The sequence below is a fragment of the Hippocampus comes genome, unplaced genomic scaffold (assembly GCF_001891065.2).
Source record: "Hippocampus comes isolate QL1 unplaced genomic scaffold, H_comes_QL1_v1.1 scaffold446, whole genome shotgun sequence".
In the NCBI taxonomy this organism is placed as follows: Eukaryota; Metazoa; Chordata; class Actinopteri; order Syngnathiformes; family Syngnathidae; genus Hippocampus; species Hippocampus comes.
This window is the reverse complement of record NW_017805564.1, coordinates 175,244-191,764: the sequence shown is the minus strand read 5'-3', so window position 1 is coordinate 191,764 and position 16,521 is coordinate 175,244. Positions and strand designations below refer to the sequence as shown.

General features: G+C 47.4%; 2 protein-coding genes across 5 annotated transcripts in view; one reads left to right on the top strand and one right to left on the bottom strand.

The window, feature by feature from the left end:
• The window catches only part of ankha (ANKH inorganic pyrophosphate transport regulator a), an 8,351-nt gene extending 790 nt beyond the window's left edge, over positions 1-7,561 (bottom strand). The window contains exons 1-11 of one of the 3 annotated variants that reach the window (XM_019879895.1): positions 6,868-7,561; positions 5,715-5,920; positions 5,483-5,601; positions 4,678-4,761; positions 4,139-4,309; positions 3,936-4,070; positions 2,403-2,495; positions 2,237-2,329; positions 809-938; positions 321-444; positions 159-258 (exon numbers count right to left, since the gene is read on the bottom strand). In XM_019879895.1, coding sequence (XP_019735454.1) covers positions 159-258; positions 321-444; positions 809-938; positions 2,237-2,329; positions 2,403-2,495; positions 3,936-4,070; positions 4,139-4,309; positions 4,678-4,761; positions 5,483-5,601; positions 5,715-5,920; positions 6,868-6,893 — 1,281 coding nt within the window. In that variant the 5' untranslated portion in view covers positions 6,894-7,561. Of the gene's footprint in view, positions 1-158; positions 259-320; positions 445-808; positions 939-2,236; positions 2,330-2,402; positions 2,496-3,935; positions 4,071-4,138; positions 4,310-4,677; positions 4,762-5,482; positions 5,602-5,714; positions 5,932-6,867 lie in introns of all 3 variants that reach the window. The other 2 variants (XM_019879894.1, XM_019879896.1) reach the window with 2 other exon arrangements.
• Positions 7,562-9,186: 1,625 nt separating this feature from the next.
• Positions 9,187-13,784, top strand: myca (MYC proto-oncogene, bHLH transcription factor a). Of its 2 annotated transcripts, XM_019879910.1 has the most exons (4): positions 9,187-9,846; positions 10,657-11,412; positions 12,167-12,406; positions 13,016-13,784. In XM_019879910.1, exons 2-4 carry the CDS (start codon positions 10,680-10,682, stop codon positions 13,372-13,374), a joined length of 1,332 nt encoding a protein of 443 aa, XP_019735469.1. In that variant the 5' UTR covers positions 9,187-9,846; positions 10,657-10,679; the 3' UTR covers positions 13,375-13,784. The 2 variants fall into 2 exon arrangements, with proteins under 2 accessions (XP_019735469.1, XP_019735468.1); XM_019879909.1 differs by lacking the exon at positions 9,187-9,846 and having other exon boundaries at positions 9,970-11,412.
• The last annotated feature ends 2,737 nt before the right edge of the window (positions 13,785-16,521 follow it).

The following is a 16,521-nucleotide window of genomic DNA, read 5'->3' as shown; positions in this document are numbered from 1 at the left end:
AGTTTTTCCCCTCCTACCAAATTTTTTTTTAAAATTTTTTTTTTTTTTGACAGCAAAAAAAACCCTGGGGGGGGGGGGGGGGGGGGGGGGGGGGGGCTATATTGAAAACAAACCTAACAATAGCGCCGTGTGTGTAAATGAACCACAACAAGGCTCACCTGTTGTCGGTAAACATAGCAGGCTGCTATGGCGACCATTGTGGACTCGCCGATGAAGCCGGCCAGCAGGGAACCCACCCCCAGGGTGGCCCCGTGAACCCTGCGACACGCAAACAATCAGCACGGAAAGCGTGGCGGCGGCCGCAGGCGGACGTTACGTACCCCATGTAGGGCAGCACCACCAGGCTGGTGATGAGGACGACGATGCGCAGCACCGAGCTGGGCGCCAACACGAACGTCTTCTTCAGCGTCATCAGCCAGCCCGTTAGGTGGGCCCGGACCGTCACTGCGCACACAGTAGAAGCGGTGTCAGCCAGCAATAGCTGTTGAGCAATCTTTTGACATGTTCAACGATAGCCAGCACGTATAAAATGTCGACACACCCCTGTTCAAAGGCCAGGTTTTTGTGAGGTTGGAAAAAAAATGGGACCAACAAAAATTGTTTGGGTTTATTCCGAGGCACTTTTAAACTACCATTTAATTGGAGTCTGTCTGTTGTTTTTGGGTCCCCTCTGTAAAATCTTTCACTGCCATTCAATTGAGCTTTGGAACGATTATCTCTCGGTCTCACTCGTTTCTCTGGTGACAGCTGTCGGGTTGAACAAGGGGGCGTGTCGACCTGTCGGGTCCACTGTAAATGGTTTGTTGACCTGGTAGCGGGAAGAAGGAGAAAATGCGAAGGGGCACCACACAGAGCATAGCGAAGGGGTACTCGACGCCGATGACGTCCACCAGGATCTTCTCGGAGACGTGCGGGCTCCAGAAGACCACGAAGCAAAGCTGCACACACGCGTAAAATTGCATAACTCAACATCTGCAGTTTTTGCGTCTCATGTGCTTCCTTGAATGACTTGATTGCCTTGACAGGTGGCCTTTAAGATGAATTTAAAATTGGCTAACAGTTTATTCCCGTGAAACAAAACCATAAATGTGAAAGAAGAAAAGCTTGAGGTGTGACGGCCGGCAAAGTGTTTGGGTCCTCACAGTCTGAGCGTTATTTAGGCCAGCAGGCGGCGGAGACGAGACGCCAGTCAGTGCTTGACGGCGGCGGCTTTTCTAAAAGGATGCTTCGGATTTGTCGTGAACAAGTCGCGGCATGCGGAAAGGCACACACATGCCTCATAAGCAAGGGGGGGGGCTGTTTCTCTTACTTTGCTTATTGAGCTAAGCGTAAACATGAACCTTTAAGACACAAAGCAAAAAACAAGGTGTCGGATCTGGAGGGTGTGCTTGTTTTCACCACACTCACCAGCAGCTTTTGGAATGTGTCACGTGCTAGGTTTTATGGATAATGGGACATAACCTCCGTGGTGAATTCCACGATTTTTTTTTTCTTCATATAGCGGGCGCAACCCGACACCTCCTGCCAGAGAACGCGACAAACATCCGGGCAGGCCGTGTGAGCGGACGGGCCGCCCGCTTCCTGTACGCTTTTCACATGACAAACGGCAGACACGTTGACCTCGTCGCCCGGTGTTTGCTCAGTTCAGGCCTGCCGCGGCTCCTTTTGGCCACTCGGCACTTTTGGGGGCTCAAGCGAAGTCCAGATCGTATGAGTCGGTGCCCGCTTGTGTCAGGAGACGTCAAGTTGGCTTGCACCGTCTTGTTTACGCTGAATTGCCCCATCCGAGCCGCTGACATTGACGCCAAGTCAGCACTAAAGTTGTCAGACGACCCGAGCAACCCTTCTCCCCCTGCGTTGTGTTGAAGGCATTTAATTCACTGGCTTTTTTTGTGTGCGTGTGCGTGAAATGCAGCTCGAGAGAGTTACTGGATTTGGTGCCGTACTCGATTGAGGACGGTCGGGCCTTAACGGAGGCCATCCTCGACCACTCGCATGTTTTTTGAGGAAGTCGGTTTGTGGTGTCAAATCAGAATTTTGAGTACGATTTCTTCATCTACTTCTCTCTTTTTTTTTTTAAATTTAGTTCCCCATTTAACATGAGACGTCCGAGCGCAGTACAGAACACATACTACAGACAGGCATCTTAAAAATCCATTTACGTAAGCATGAAGTCCGGAGGCTGCGCCTCTGGCAATATGCAACCGTCGCGATTCCGCGGCGGAATGAATCTTACCGTGAGCGAGAGGGCCAGACAGCAGAATGTAAACTTTTTAATATGCGACTTTGTCACGGGTGTGCCGGCGTTCAGCTTGTTGCTGGGGTTGTTCTGCCGAGGGATGACAAGGACATGTGAGCGCAGACATCCTCCGGTCATCGTGTTGGTGTAAAGTGCGGTGTACCTTGTCGAAGGCGGGATACACGGCTCGCAGTTCGGTTAACCAGCCGTAGGGCATGTGACCCACCGGGTATGTCGCCGTCAGCACGGCCACTGCCTGCCAAGAAAAGACGACGCAGTGTCGCCTGTGAGCAGGCTTGGAAAGCACTGGCATTATGTAATCACTGAGAACCTGTACAATACTGTCATGGAGATACAAAACAAAATAATAATACTTCCACTACTCCTGCCAGTAACTTGAGTAAGATGCAATAATAATAGTCATTTTTCCTGGAAGAATATATGCCTGTATGGTTGTATTATCTGTTGCCGTGTGTTGCTCCACCGTTTGTGTTCAAAATGTTGAAAAACGGCAACTGTCAGCGTTAACTGTTAGCGTGTCAGTGGCGTTTTGCATTGATTGTTAGCATTGAGCTTTGCGGAATTAAGTTGTTTCAAGGTGTCATTCTCTCTGATGTTTCTTGGGGTGAGAGTGGCAAAAAACGGCTTGCACCGCCGTGGTCTCGATACGGCCTATTTTCCCATATTGCGGTGAGGTGTGTAACCTATGCGCCGGGGTTAACGGAGCTTGAGTGTATTGTCATTAGCCCGCTTGCTGAAATGACAATAGGAATTGCGGCTGCATACAATATGCGAGTTGTTGTTGCTGTTATTGTGACGTGCGGGCGAGAGATGAGAGGCGGGCCAGGTAGGAATGTGTTGCCGCTCACTTCCAGGCCATTCCGGCAAATAGCTTTGTGGCGCGCTTTTGGCCACACGCTTGCCAGAAAGCTCCGGAGGAAGTTTGTTGGCGTACGCGCGCGGAGGCTTGAGTTATCGCCGCCGCCAAGCTTCAACTTTCAAGTCAGGCGTACTCGAAAATACACTTTTCTACCAAATTCGTTGAGACAAAAGCTGAATCAAAATGCACAAAGGCTTTTTTTTTTTAACTTGTGAAGGGGACAAAAATAACGCAATCACTCTCAATGGGAAATCGTTGCAGAACCTGAAACACAAGTAAGACTATTTCCAATGGGTTTTTACTGAAGAGTAATTAAATTTAGGCATGTCCGATAACACCTTTTTTTTTTCAGTCCGATAGCGGTACAAACTGTTCCTTCTTGAATGCCACAAGTACTTATGTTGCGTAAAATTTCAATTAAGATGAATCCATTTGTTATTTGTACCGCTTATCCTCACTCGGGTCACGGGTGTCGTGGAGCCTATCCTAGCTGTCTTCGCTAACAGATAATTAAAGACATTCCTGTCTTTCTGACGTGCACAATGACTCCACCAATGTGCCAAACCGCTGCAGTGTAGCAAGGAAGATTTACTCCATGTCATTTTTTGGGGGGGCTTTAAGTATCCTGTGGTTAGTATCGACCCAATAATGAGACCTGCTATCAGTACTCGGCATCACCAATTGTTTTTTTTGTTTTTTTTTGGGGTAAAAGCTGCTGTTCATCAAATAAGTGGGTTGGCCAACTGGATTGATTGAAAGAAAAAAATTCCAAACTTCTGAATATTTGTTGGGGAAAAAGGAAAGGAGCGCCAGCACCTCCGTAGCTTCAGTGGTCCCCTTGAGGTCTCTTGACACGAAGAGGTTGACAATGGGCCTGCTGATGCGCTGGGTTGCCAGGATGAGCGCAAGCGGCCACCAGAAGCTCAGCATCTTCTTGATGGTGGCGTCACCCTGCCGAACAAAAAAAAACAAAACATCAAAACCCGGCGTTCTCCTTCTCGCCTTCCTCCGAAACTTACCCCGACATCCGGGCCACTGGAGTCCGGGATGGTGTCGTGGATGTTGCAGTAGTAGCCCAGGCCCACGATGCTGAAGCGGACCAAGGCGCCCATGTAGAGCGAGAGGATGGGGATGAGGAGGGGCTCCACGCACTCCAGGTTACTGTGCAGCAGGATGGCCACAAAGACGATCTGAAGCAAGAGCGCACGGCAGTCAACCACACGCGCCCCAAAAATGGTTGCAGCCTTCCCACTGGCACACTTTCAGTCTTGCCATTACGCCACTTCTTATCTCTGAGGTCATTGCAGAGAATTGCCCAAAGAAGCCACAAAGACGGCAGCGAAGCGCTTCTCTTCCGTGAGACGCGGCTATGGCCTGACTAAATCAAGCTCCTCCCCTCACTTGAGATTACCTTCTTGGCGCCAAAGCAATACTTATACATTAGACAGGGGTTTGGCCTTAACACACAAATGAAGACTGGGTTTGTTGCTCAGCAAATAATGAAAGATATCTTACCAAAAAAATGTTTAAAAAAATTCTGCAAAGAAAGGTTTTATACCTGTGCCACGACGTCGGAGATGGAGGCGGAGCCCACGATGACGCTGAACTTATGCTTGAGTAGGATCCCGGCGTGAATCCACGCCTGGACGCACAACAAACGCACATTTTACAACCAATCCCGACTTGTGACGCTGCTACACTGGCTCCCTCTAGTGGCACACAAAAGAATCGCTCAAACCGCTGAATTTTGTTTACACTGGCTTCAGTCATATTTGAACCCAGTACAGTATGTTTTTTTCAAAGTACAGTTCAGTTGTATTAAACTTTAAAAGTACAACATATTTGCGATTAATCTGCTTGTATTCAAACATTAGATACCATTTTTTTAACATGCATTTACATGCAATACATATTCTTCTTCTTCTCCTTTCGGCACGTCCCTTTTCAGGGGTCGCCACAGCGAGTCATTAATTCCCATCCGTCCCCGCAAACCGCCCTATCAACTCGCATGTCCGTCTTGGCAAAAGTTTTACGCCGGATGCCCTTCCTGACGCAACCCTCCCCATCTCTCCGGGCTTGGGACCGGCACCGGGGAACAGTGTACCCCCAGGGGAGGGCACTGCACCCCAGCGGCTGGGTTTACATGCAATACATATTAATAGAATTTTTTTTTTTCAGTACAGTTTTCTATTTTTTAACATTCAAACTGCGGAATAGTTGCTTACAACAATAAGCAATGTTTGATATCACTGTTTTGATATCAATACTAGTATCGGTGTCAAACTGCCAAAGAGGACTGACTCCATCTCAGATTGGTACAAAAGATTTTTTTTGGAAGACGGTAGTTGTAAAAACGCATTCACCATCGCGTCCAGTAGAGGGAAAGCGGCCAAGTAGAGGAAAGCCTTCCGAGTTTTATGGCCCACAGACTCGTCCACATGGTGGAGCTTGTTAATGATGTAGTAGCCCAGGTCCGTATAGGCTACAGCGTGAAAAACAAATCAGTCATCAGTCACAGTAACGAGTGGCTCGGATGCCTCGTAGCGTTTTTATTTTCGGTCAGTGTGAATGCGTGTGTGTTTTTGAGCAAGCCACCTATCAAGATGTGCAGCACGAAGGCGATGGCGCCTGCCGCCGCCATGCACAGGACAGCTTTCTGGCGGTCGCGCTTGCTGTTGACGAAGACCAGGCCCACGTTCTTGAAGTCGCTCATGGGGCCCGTGAAGAACTTCATGAGCGAGTAGGCCAGCCCGTAGCTGGCCAGCATCTCTACCGCATCCTCCTTGACCGTGGCGATGCCCCTGTTGAGCGCCTGCACCGTCACGAACAAGACGTCACACTTTCGATAGCTTTGGGATCCAATCGCATTGGGGAGGGGCTTGGGGGACACTGCTTAACCAACAATTTGCAGGACATTAATTCTTGTAGTCTAACAATCCAAAACTGATAAACTGTCTTTATGCTTGAAAATATGACAATTTTATTCAAATTTATTTCCTCAAAAATATGGTATTAAATACATTGCAATTACATTCTTGTAGGTATGTTGGATGTATGTTTAAAAAGTAAGGCTTTTTTTTTTTTAATTGAAATGATTACTCTTTTCTCTTGTTAAAAAAAGAATTCGGCCTTTATTCTCAAAGTTTTTTTTCCTCCTGCATTTAGGAGTGCATGCGGAAATTGGATTATTTATTTATTTGTTCGTTTGTTTGGGACTGGGCGTTGAGAAAATGTTTCCCCCAGGACGCCAAGTTTGAGAACCTTGAAGTAAAGATAAGGAACTGGTGGCCTAGACCGAGGACTCCCTCCCCTCGCAGCTGCCCTTTCCCTTTTTGCACAAGCCCCGACTGTGCTATTTATACCAGCAAAACTGAAGCATTACATAAGCTTAATCCCTACCTACATCTCTCTCTACTTGGTCTTCTTGCTCACTCCCTGAGTCTTTTTCTCGGGGAGGGGCAGGTAAAACAATGCCCCTCAACCCTGACCGACCCCCCCCCCCCCCACACACACACACAAACAAGCATCTCCACACGTCACCGCCTAATTACTGACTATATACAGAAATGTATATAGAAAGTGGGTGTAGGCTAGCATTTAGGAGTGCCGTTGACAACGTCGTTTGCCATTTTCTGGCGTCAAGTAGCAACCGTGCATCGTTAGCATTAGCCGCCGATGCTAACAAGCAGCTTCCTGCCTCCCGGAGGGAGGAAGGCGGAGGTCGGGGGGGGGGGGCGTTCTCGCTTACCTGCTCGCCGAGGTCGATGGCAACATTGGTGATCGCAAGAGGCACCAAGAAGCGAAGAAGCGGCCAGTAAGGGCTTAGGGACGGGAACTCCACCATAGTAGAAGCCGGGCTGACAGCGCTGCAACGGGCATCTGCCTCGCTCTCGGGGTTGGTGGAGCTCTTCTGCTGCTGCTGCTGCTGCTGCGGCTGCGGCGGGGGGGTCGAGGGGGCGGGAGGCGAACGAAGCCGCTGGAAAGCAGGCGAAGCACCCGGGAGTCCCGCGGCGGGCAGCCGACGAGGCGCTCCAGCTCCGGCGGCTGCGGCGGCGTCACAACGGTGCGTCGGTGAGTCCGAGCGAAGCAGGCGAAGGTCGGCGGAAGGCTGTGAGCGCGCGCATCTTCCTCCTCGCGAATCATCACCCGGGTGGGGGGAGGAGGAGGAGGAGGAAGGGGACGGAGGGAGGTGACATCTCACTGCACGCAGCTTGAGCGAGGAGGACCTTCAACCCACTTGCACAAACACGCACGCCCATGGAAAGCCGTTGGAACATGCCAGCTTCATGTACTAGTGAGCAGCACTATCAACAATTTTGTTTTGACACCACTGTATGACAGTTATGCACACCATCCGCTAGGGCCTTTGCAATATACTCTGGCCCCCCCATAGTGAATCATGAAGCCCCCCCCCCCCTCCTACTTCCATGATGCTATTTTATTGGGTATATCATCTTCTCATCCCAATATCTATCGGGCAATTTGCATCCAACAGAAATAAAAAAACATCACGTGGAGTTCCCCAAGGGTCAATTCTTGGTCAACTTAATTAATCTCTGAGTAGTATGTGTGCATTTATGCCGACGTGTCCTGATCACCTATGTTGGCAAATGTCTACTAGTATATGATAATGTTTCCTGTTTTCAATTTGAAAAGCTCTGAACTTTTAGGTTTGTGAAGCCCTTGCCTGTTTTCTACTTGTTTGTAACCACTGTAAAGATTACCAATGATAATTTTCTGTATCGTGTTATTATTGCGAGTGGCATGTCTTTGTCTTTCACACCGGATGGAAGCCAAAAAAGGCAATAAAGAGAGAAAGTTATGTTAAGGTCATCCGAGAACAATATGTCTTCTGATCCCGGCTTCTCAAGCCTGCGCACAAAATTGCAAAGTTGACACAAGTGCGACCGAAATAAATGCTTACTAATCCAAAAAGTGAGCGCTTTTGTGCCAAATATCCCCCATTGTGTAACCGACAACCTTGACTTATGCCCTGTGACCGGACATACGCTGCTCAGTGTAAACACCCGAGCGTATTATATGCTGAAGCACACAAAAAAAAAATGCACTAATGGGCTATTATGACAAATGTATGCCAAATATGCCTTCTCATGTGCAGACTTCTACCTTGTTTTTTTCCCCATGACTTGTAACAACGTGGCTTTTTCAGCTGTGTGTGTCTGTGTGTGTGTGTGTGTGTGTGTGTGTGTGTGTGTGTGTGTGTGTGTGTGTGTGTGTGTGTGTGTGTGTGTGTGTGTGTGTGTGTGTGTGAGAGAGAGAGAGAGAGGGACAGGCACAGTATGTGTTTACAAAAGTTCTTCAATCCCTGGGTGAAGAATTGTTTTTGCCTGTGACTGCAGCCTGAGAGCACTGGCACAGTCATTGGTGACTTTTACGAGCCTTTGCTTTTCTTCGCAGCTCTTAAGAAAAGTTAAGTAAATTCAGCTGTTTGCACAGCAGTGTGGAAAGATTTGAAGTAAACACAGGCAGGCGGAGTTGCCTTTAAGGCAAGTAAATTCCACTAATTACCTCGATTTGCTCTGAGATCACCTTGCGTACATGCAAAACAAATAGCTCACCCGACACAATATTCAGTACACACTTGCACAAGCAAATGAACTTACTGCTCAATTCTGATTGTGAATTTTTTTTAACTTTCACTTAAAAACTATACTAGAAAAATTGAAATTTTAAAAATATTTTTTTCAGTAGGTGGCACAGTGGTCGTCTGGTGAGCACATCCGCCTGAGGTCGAGGGTTCGAATCCGGGCTTCGGCCTTCCTGTGTGGCGTTTGTGTGTCTGCGTGGGTTTTCTCTTGGTACTCTGGGGTACCAAGAGGAAACCTCTCCCACACCCCACCCCCCAAATAAATGCATAGTAGGTCCAATAGATGTGAGTATAAATCTGAAGTGTTGCTTGTCAATGTGTGACCTGTGATTGGCTGGCAACCGGTTCAGAGTCCTTCCTTGGGTTGTGCTGTCCCTCCCAATTAGTGAATGCAAAGTAATTAAAAAACGGCTACATTTGAAATGAGTCATGAATTAAAAAGCGTCAATGATGATGCCAGGCTGAAATCCAAAAGCAAGCCCAGTCAAGTTGAGCGTTTTAGATGATGAAGGATGACATCTAGTGGCAGCTCGAGACACACTTCGTTGAAGCCTTCCCCCTTTTTACTGCAGGTTTCTGCTGTTCGTCCTCAAGCAATAAAAACGAAGAACATTTTCTTGAAGAAAATCGCTCAGTGACTCTTTCAATGCATTGAGTCACTTGAGCTCAGTTTTATTCATTTATGTAAACGTGTTTATCGGAAATATTTTTTAATGATCTCAAATGTTTAAAGAAAAAGGAAGGCAGCAACGATGGTCTGAAGGAAAAAAGGAAGAAAAGAGTAAAGGGGACATGGATGGTAATTTAAACAAGGATGGAGGAAGGAAGAGGATATATGATGGAATGATCGAAGGAAGACACGTGATACGGGGGGGCGAGGTTCAGAATAATGGAGTCCTTGAATTACGCAATTGTTGCAGTAGCACGCAGGTGGCGCCAGGGGGTGCTCCAAGCCTGACAAATCTTTCTGTTTTGAATTGGACGCGTCAATTCGCCGCGTTCCAGAACTGCGACACTTTACACGGCCGATTTGCTTGTATGACTTTGTCCCTGCTGTTGATGAGCGACAATCCGCCTGACTTGGAGCCGAGGTCTGGCGAAATCGACGTCTTTTCCGAGGTAACACTTCCATTTCTGCACCGGCATTTTGTCCCGTGTGCACCTGTTTCGCCTGTAAATGCTCGGTCTAAAAGCAAGCCACTATGTGTGTGTTTTTTTTTTTTTTTTGGTGCAAGAATAACGTTTCGTGATTTACTAACAAAGTTGTGTGCAATATTAACAACTGTGACTGCACAATAAATCAAACGATATCACTTTTCACGCTGCATTAATATGACTCGCATGCCCCCAGTCAATGGAGCCGCCGTTTTACAACGGCCACGCCCATTTTTTGCTGCTTGTACCTGACGCACTACGTAAGATAGTACCCTGAAAAAGCTCATAAAAAGTCAGATTTTCACGTCGAAATTTATGTTGAGCTCCACGTAGGGGTCGGATATCGAAGTGAAGTGAACATCGAATTCTCTATTTCGAGGTACGTTTTTCGTATGAGGAGGAGGCGAGGTGGGGGGCCAGGCGAGGAGGCGGTGAATAAAGGGGGTAGTGACGCGGCTACTTATAAGCCTCAGTGCTGCGGAGCTCCGCGGTGATTCTCGAAGTGACTCAATCCACTTGGAGTTCGTAAGGCTTCGGTCGGCCGGCTCGTTCGCTGCAACGCCGCCGTCGCCACACATGCGTTTTCACCCGGCCCCGCCGAATTCATGTCCACGGAGGACGCCCAAGGACTAATTTTTACCTTGTTTGTTTTCCGACTTGTCGAAAGCACCACAGGTAAGCTGGGAAGCCCGAAGTGGACACCTGCTGCTCGTGTCGTCACGTTCTACTTTTTTTTCCCGGCTTGAATGAACCTCCATGTTGTCGGCCGCCTAGCTTCCCCACGGCGCCCCTCCAACATGCCGCTCAGCTCGGCTCTGCTGAGTCGGAACTACGACAACGACTACGACTCCCTCCAGCCTTACTTCTACTACGACCACTCGGAGGAGGACTTTTACCCGCAGCAGCCGCAGCCCCCGGCGCCCAGTGAGGACATCTGGAAGAAGTTCGAGCTTCTCCCCACACCGCCGCTGTCGCCCAGCCGTCGGCCGTCACTCACCGGCTTGCCCTACCCGTCTACTGCCGACCAGCTGGAGATGCTCAGCGAGTTCCTGGGCGACGACGCCGTCAACCAGAGCATCATCTGCCACGCCGACTACTCGCAGACCTTCCTCCAGTCTATCATCATCCAGGACTGCATGTGGAGCGGCTTCTCGGCCGCAGCGAAGCTCAAGAAGGTGGTGTCGGAGCAGCTGGCCTCGCTGCACGCCACCCGGAGGCACTCGTCCTCCTCCTCCTCCTCCAACGCCGCCGCCGCCGCAGCCAGCCCTGCAACCGCCGCTCCCTCGGCGGATGTTTCCCCTGCGTCTGCCACCTCAGAATCCGTTTCGACGGGACCCGCTGCTGCGGCCGCCTGGAGGCTAAACAGCAGCTACCTGCAGGACCTCAATACGGCGGCGTCCGATTGCATCGACCCGTCGATGGTCTTCCCCTACCCGGTGGCCGAGACACCCAAGCAGGGCGAGCCACCCAGTCAGCACTTGGGGCTGGACACGCCGCCCAACAGTGGGAGCAGCAGTAGCAGCGACTCTGGTAGGATATCATTGGCATCCTCATTGTCTGGTTACCAAACTGAGGGGCGTGGGCCCATTTCTAGTGGGTCTTGTCTGTCTGTTTTACTCATTTTAGTCCAACTGCTCATCAAGTTTGATGCCATTTTGCCATATATTCCCTTGTTAATGGTAATCGTCGCTTTCTCATATACAACAGAGGTGCAACAGTTGATCTGCTTTTCAAACGCAAACACAATGCCTTCTGCGGACCAAATTGCGGTAGTTCCTCAGACTTAATTGTTCTTCCAGCAACTAAAAAGCACATGCCGATGGATCTATGCAATGCTGTGGACCCCGCCCCAAATATTCTTGGATGTCTCCAAAGCACTACCGCCGCACAGCAGGGGTCTGCATAAATATTTCACACACTTAGCTAGAGACAACAAAGAGCACCGGTTTTCAGTTTGGGGTTTTTTGTAGCTTTTTAAATGTGAAAGCTTTTCGTTGAAAGGAGCAACAGTGTCCCGTCACAAATTCAAATATCTCAGGTGGAAAAGTTTGGGGACGATCAGATTTAATTCTTTGATTTTATGTATATTTTTTATTGTATTTAAAATTATTTTTCAGCCTATTGTGTGTACAGTTTTTAATGAATAAATATCCATGTGAAATGTTTTTAAATGTCAGGTTTTTGTCAATATCTTGAAATATTTAATATCATCCAGTCAGGAGTTTGGCGCCTTGCTTAAGGGTGCGTTGATTTTAAGTGTGATGTATGTTTGTCTTTGTTGTAGAAGAAGATGAGGATGAGGATGATGATGAGGCGGCGGAAGATGATTACGGTGAAGAGGCGGAGGATGAGGAGGAGATCGACGTGGTGACCGTGGAGAAGCGGCAAGCAGTGAAGCGTTGCGACTGGTCGTGCGGCGGCCCCGCCGGCCCCCTGGTGCTCAAACGCTGCCAGGTCTCCACCCAGCAGCACAACTACGCAGCACACCCGGCGGGCAAGAGGCTCAAGATGGAAGGTGGTGCAGGTGGGCTCACTTGGAAATGTCCCATGCCATTTAACTGGACGAAATTTGCACAATTGACACTTGACGCCCCAGTAGAATTTTCACAGAAAAACAAAATTTCATGCCAAATTTGATGCTAGGTCAGCCTGCGAGTCAAGTGAAAACAAAATGGAGCAATTAATACTCTCACTCTCCATTAATGGTTGCCTGATGGCCCTTGGCCAGTCCGGTGCTGTCTCGGGCCACCACACATACCTTACAGAGCTGGCCCGAGCGGGCCAACAAAAATGTTGTCATTTCATCATATTATTTATGATGAAATCAACACACTTGCTCATTCGACATGCAAAACGACTTGAGAGAAATATCTTCAGTCTTAAACAGGATCAAGATGCAAAATAATCACTGACATTTATAGAAGATGAATATTTGGCGCCAGTACCGTTTGTCACAGGGCTGTCATATCGTGTCTCAATGGGGCACCAAAAGGCCACTCCTCGAATAGGCGCAATGTTGGACCTTTATCTCTCTCTCTCTCTTCTGTCCTTCCAATGTTTCTTTCCCTTGTTTTTTTTCTCTTCTTTTTCTTTCATGGAAACTGATGTACCCCCCCACACTTTCGCCCCTCAGTGTGCGGAGGCGCCAGCCAGAGCCGCGTGCTGAAGCAGATCAGCGGCAACCGCAAGTGCTCCAGCCCACGCTCCAGCCCGTCGGACTCGGAGGAGCACGACAAGCGTCGGACTCACAACGTGCTGGAGCGCCAGCGTCGCAACGAGCTCAAGCTGAGCTTCCTGGCGCTGCGTGACCAGATACCCGACGTGGCCAACAACCACAAGGCGGCCAAGGTGCTGATCCTCCAGAAGGCGGCCGAGTGCGTCCGAGGCATGCAGGCCGACGAGCGCCGCCTACTGTCGCTCAAGGAGCAGCTGAGGCGGCGAGGGCAGCTCCTCGCGCACAAACTCTCCGCGTTGCGCCACCATCCCGTTTAAGTGGTGCTCGCCGCCGCTGTCGTCTTTATTTGTTTGTTTGTTTGTTTGTTTTTTTAACACAGGCTGTACTGTACAGTTGTTTGCATGCAGATACAGAAGAAAAAAAGATGCTTGGAATCTGCTTTAATTTCAATGTTAAAACTGCCTCAATTGAAGTTATGGGTGGGTTCAGATATTTAAAGTTTATTTTTATTAAGAAAATGTCAGGAAAAATGCGGCCCTACGGTTTTATAGCAGGGGCCCAAATTAAAATACAATTTTTTTTATGTTTTTGTACATATTAATATTTCATAAGAAAATGTATTTTTGGATCTCAATTGTCTGGATGTTCAGACCCTGTTTTTTTTTTTTGCATTCTGCTCTTAGATTCCCTTTTTGACATATAAAACCAACAATGTTTCTTCTAATGATTTTCAGCCTGTTTTCTTGCCACGCGTCAACATTCACAACATGGCAAGAGCAACAAAATTGTCCGCTACGCCACATGGACAATTTTGCCAACACTTTCAAACTGAACATGCACTTGCATAACTGCTGTGAAATCAACTGTTTGTGTTTTGTTTTTTTTTTAATTTTAAATAGGTGATTGCCAGTTGAAACCGAGGAATGTAAATGTTTCCAATTTTTGAAGACACAATCCAATCTCTCCGCTATGAGGGTGATTGATCATGAAGAAGTAAAACTACTCTAGTACTGTCATTAAAAAAAGGCAATCAAAATGAGTAAAAAAAAAAACAAAAAAAACAACAAAAAACATTTCGTTCATGACCAACTGTTTAGCAAACCACGGAGATTGCTTAGTCTCAATTAGCCGCGCATAGCACATTGTTAGTCACTTGTTGCTAGGCAGAGCTCCTGCAGGCTCCATCGTCACTGATCCAAAGAAGTCTGTCATTGTTTGGATTTATTCCAATATATATATAGAGAGAGAGAGAGAAAGAGAGAGATTCCAGCGAGTTCAGTAGATCAATTACGAAGATTACCTTTCCTCGTGGAAATGTACAAAATGTAATTAATACACATTCATTGGCGAACAAAAATCTGTATTTCAGGATATAGAAACACATGTAGGCAAGTTATGGCAACAATCGCACAATAATAATCACATTTTTCATCTAACACATTTTCATTTTTGCGAATGCAGAGTTGAGGTCACTGAATTGTCTGCTGTTATTTATCAAAGGCCGAAAAGTTGAGAGAGGCGCCTGCTTCACGCTGCTACGTCGGTGTGACGTCATACCCACCGCCCCGCCCTCAGACGTTCGCAGCGCAGCGTGGATTCACGTGCAAGTCAGGTGGAGATTGTTTTTGTCCCGAAACAGCCCCGGAAGGAGAAAGACTTCATTTGGCACGGTGACGGTGTGTTATCGAAGACAAGCGCATGGATGGTAAGAGTGCTCTCAAGATTTTATTTCATGGAGGACTTGGTAATGTCACGTGTAAGGGATTTAATGGATTCAATAACGTTCTTGACACCTCGACTCGTGGAACTCGAAAATGCTGTGTTGTATTTTTGTGCTCCCGCGTGAGCCACGCTGCAGGACCGCTTTGGTGTCACACATGACAAAGTTTAAATCAGTTGGCATCGCAAGACAGGTCGGCGTGCGATTGTAGAGCCGCTTTGTTGCCGATTCAAGCACGAATTGTTGATACGTGGCTGGCAGAACAAGATTTGTATTGGGGTTTTGTTTTGTTGTGTTATGTACATGCTCAGTCCCCCCGACTTCATGTCGTGTCGTGTTGCTGGCCTTGCAATGTGGTTTCGTCTCTTTGAGCAAAGTGCGTCAATTGAGCACAAAAGTCCGCTTGACATGAACGGTGGGAATCGCACAACAACAGTATTAACGCGAAAATAAGTCTGAAATGGCCCATTTTAAATCAAAATAGCCTGACTTGGTGTATTTCCGGGCTTGGGTCCTTGAGGCTTTTTTTGTGGGTCAACTTATGATAGACACGTGACCAAATGTCATGTTTCTATTTGGATTTGGGGGCTCAAATGGCATCTTTAAACAAAAGTGGCTGACACGGTGTGTCTTTTCAGGCGTGGTTTTAAAAAGTGCTCTGAGGTGTCGTGATCTGATCGGCAGGAACCTAGTTCATAACCCGACAAAAAAAGAGTCAGAACAGACCCATTTCTTTACTCTTTTTTTTTTTTTTTTTGGCACTGTATTTCCTTTTCCTGTGAATATTTCAATGTGTCTTCCAGATGTGCCTTGTGTGTGATTTTCCTGGCCGGAATGGATGACGCAGCCCCTCCAGTCATCTTTTTCACACTCGAAGGGGACGCCGACACAAGTTTGTTGTTTCATTCCTTTGACATTTATTCTTGATCCATGTCCGTGGTTGTGGCGCGACCGAGAAATTTGGGCCATTGATGAAATATGATGCGTGTGTGTCACTTGTTTCAGTCATCGGGTTCATTGTAAGTCAAGCCGCTGAATGAATGATGTCACCAGCTGGCCGTGGGCTTTTTTTTTTTAGCATCAACTAAAAGCGGGATGTGTTCACATGATCTGTCACTTTAATCTGAATCGGATCTTTTTTTTTTTTTTTTTTGCCATCATGATTTTAACACTCAAAGTGGAGACCCCACCACTTTGTAGACTGATTTTTATTTTTAAATTAAAAAAAAAAAGTTTGAACATCTTGAAACAAATTGTGGGTTTAGTAGATGTTACACTAAAATGAATCCAGTCCCCAAATAAATTTTTTTTTATTTTTTATTTTTTTTTAATTAAATCAGCACAGTTGAAAAAGAGTACCAAATGATTTGTCTTTACGTTTAGGATTAAAATGAAAATGTGACAAAATTACAATGTGAAAAAGGCTAACATCAACTAATTGCAGTTCAGTTTTTTTTTTTAATCTGAAAAATAACAAAAATATTCACGTTTTGGATCAAACTCAACTCTTTTCAAAAGAAAACAAAATGGGGATTCATGCTTTTGATTTTTGTTGTTGTCACACTCGGAAAATATCAGGCGATGGGTGTTGCGTACGCCGATTCGTGAGCAACCTTCAGCCTGACGCTAGCATTGCTCGCGTCAGGCGGGGTCCTCCTCTGTTTCATCTCTTTGGCCCCGGGCCAAGTGGAAATGCACACAGGGCCGTTTTTCACGCTGCGTCAGCACTGGTGCGCTTTCCCTG

What these genes read in the sequence shown, in the direction of transcription:
- myca (XM_019879909.1), top strand. Translation starts at nt 10,629, where the DNA reads ATGAACCTCCATGTTGTCGGCCGCCTAGCTTCCCCACGGCGCCCCTCC. An exon ending in CAGCAGTAGCAGCGACTCTG is followed by an intron (nt 11,413 to 12,166) that starts GTAGGATATCAT and finishes TCTTTGTTGTAG; the next exon opens with AAGAAGATGAGGATGAGGAT. An exon ending in CAAGATGGAAGGTGGTGCAG is followed by an intron (nt 12,407 to 13,015) that starts GTGGGCTCACTT and finishes TTCGCCCCTCAG; the next exon opens with TGTGCGGAGGCGCCAGCCAG.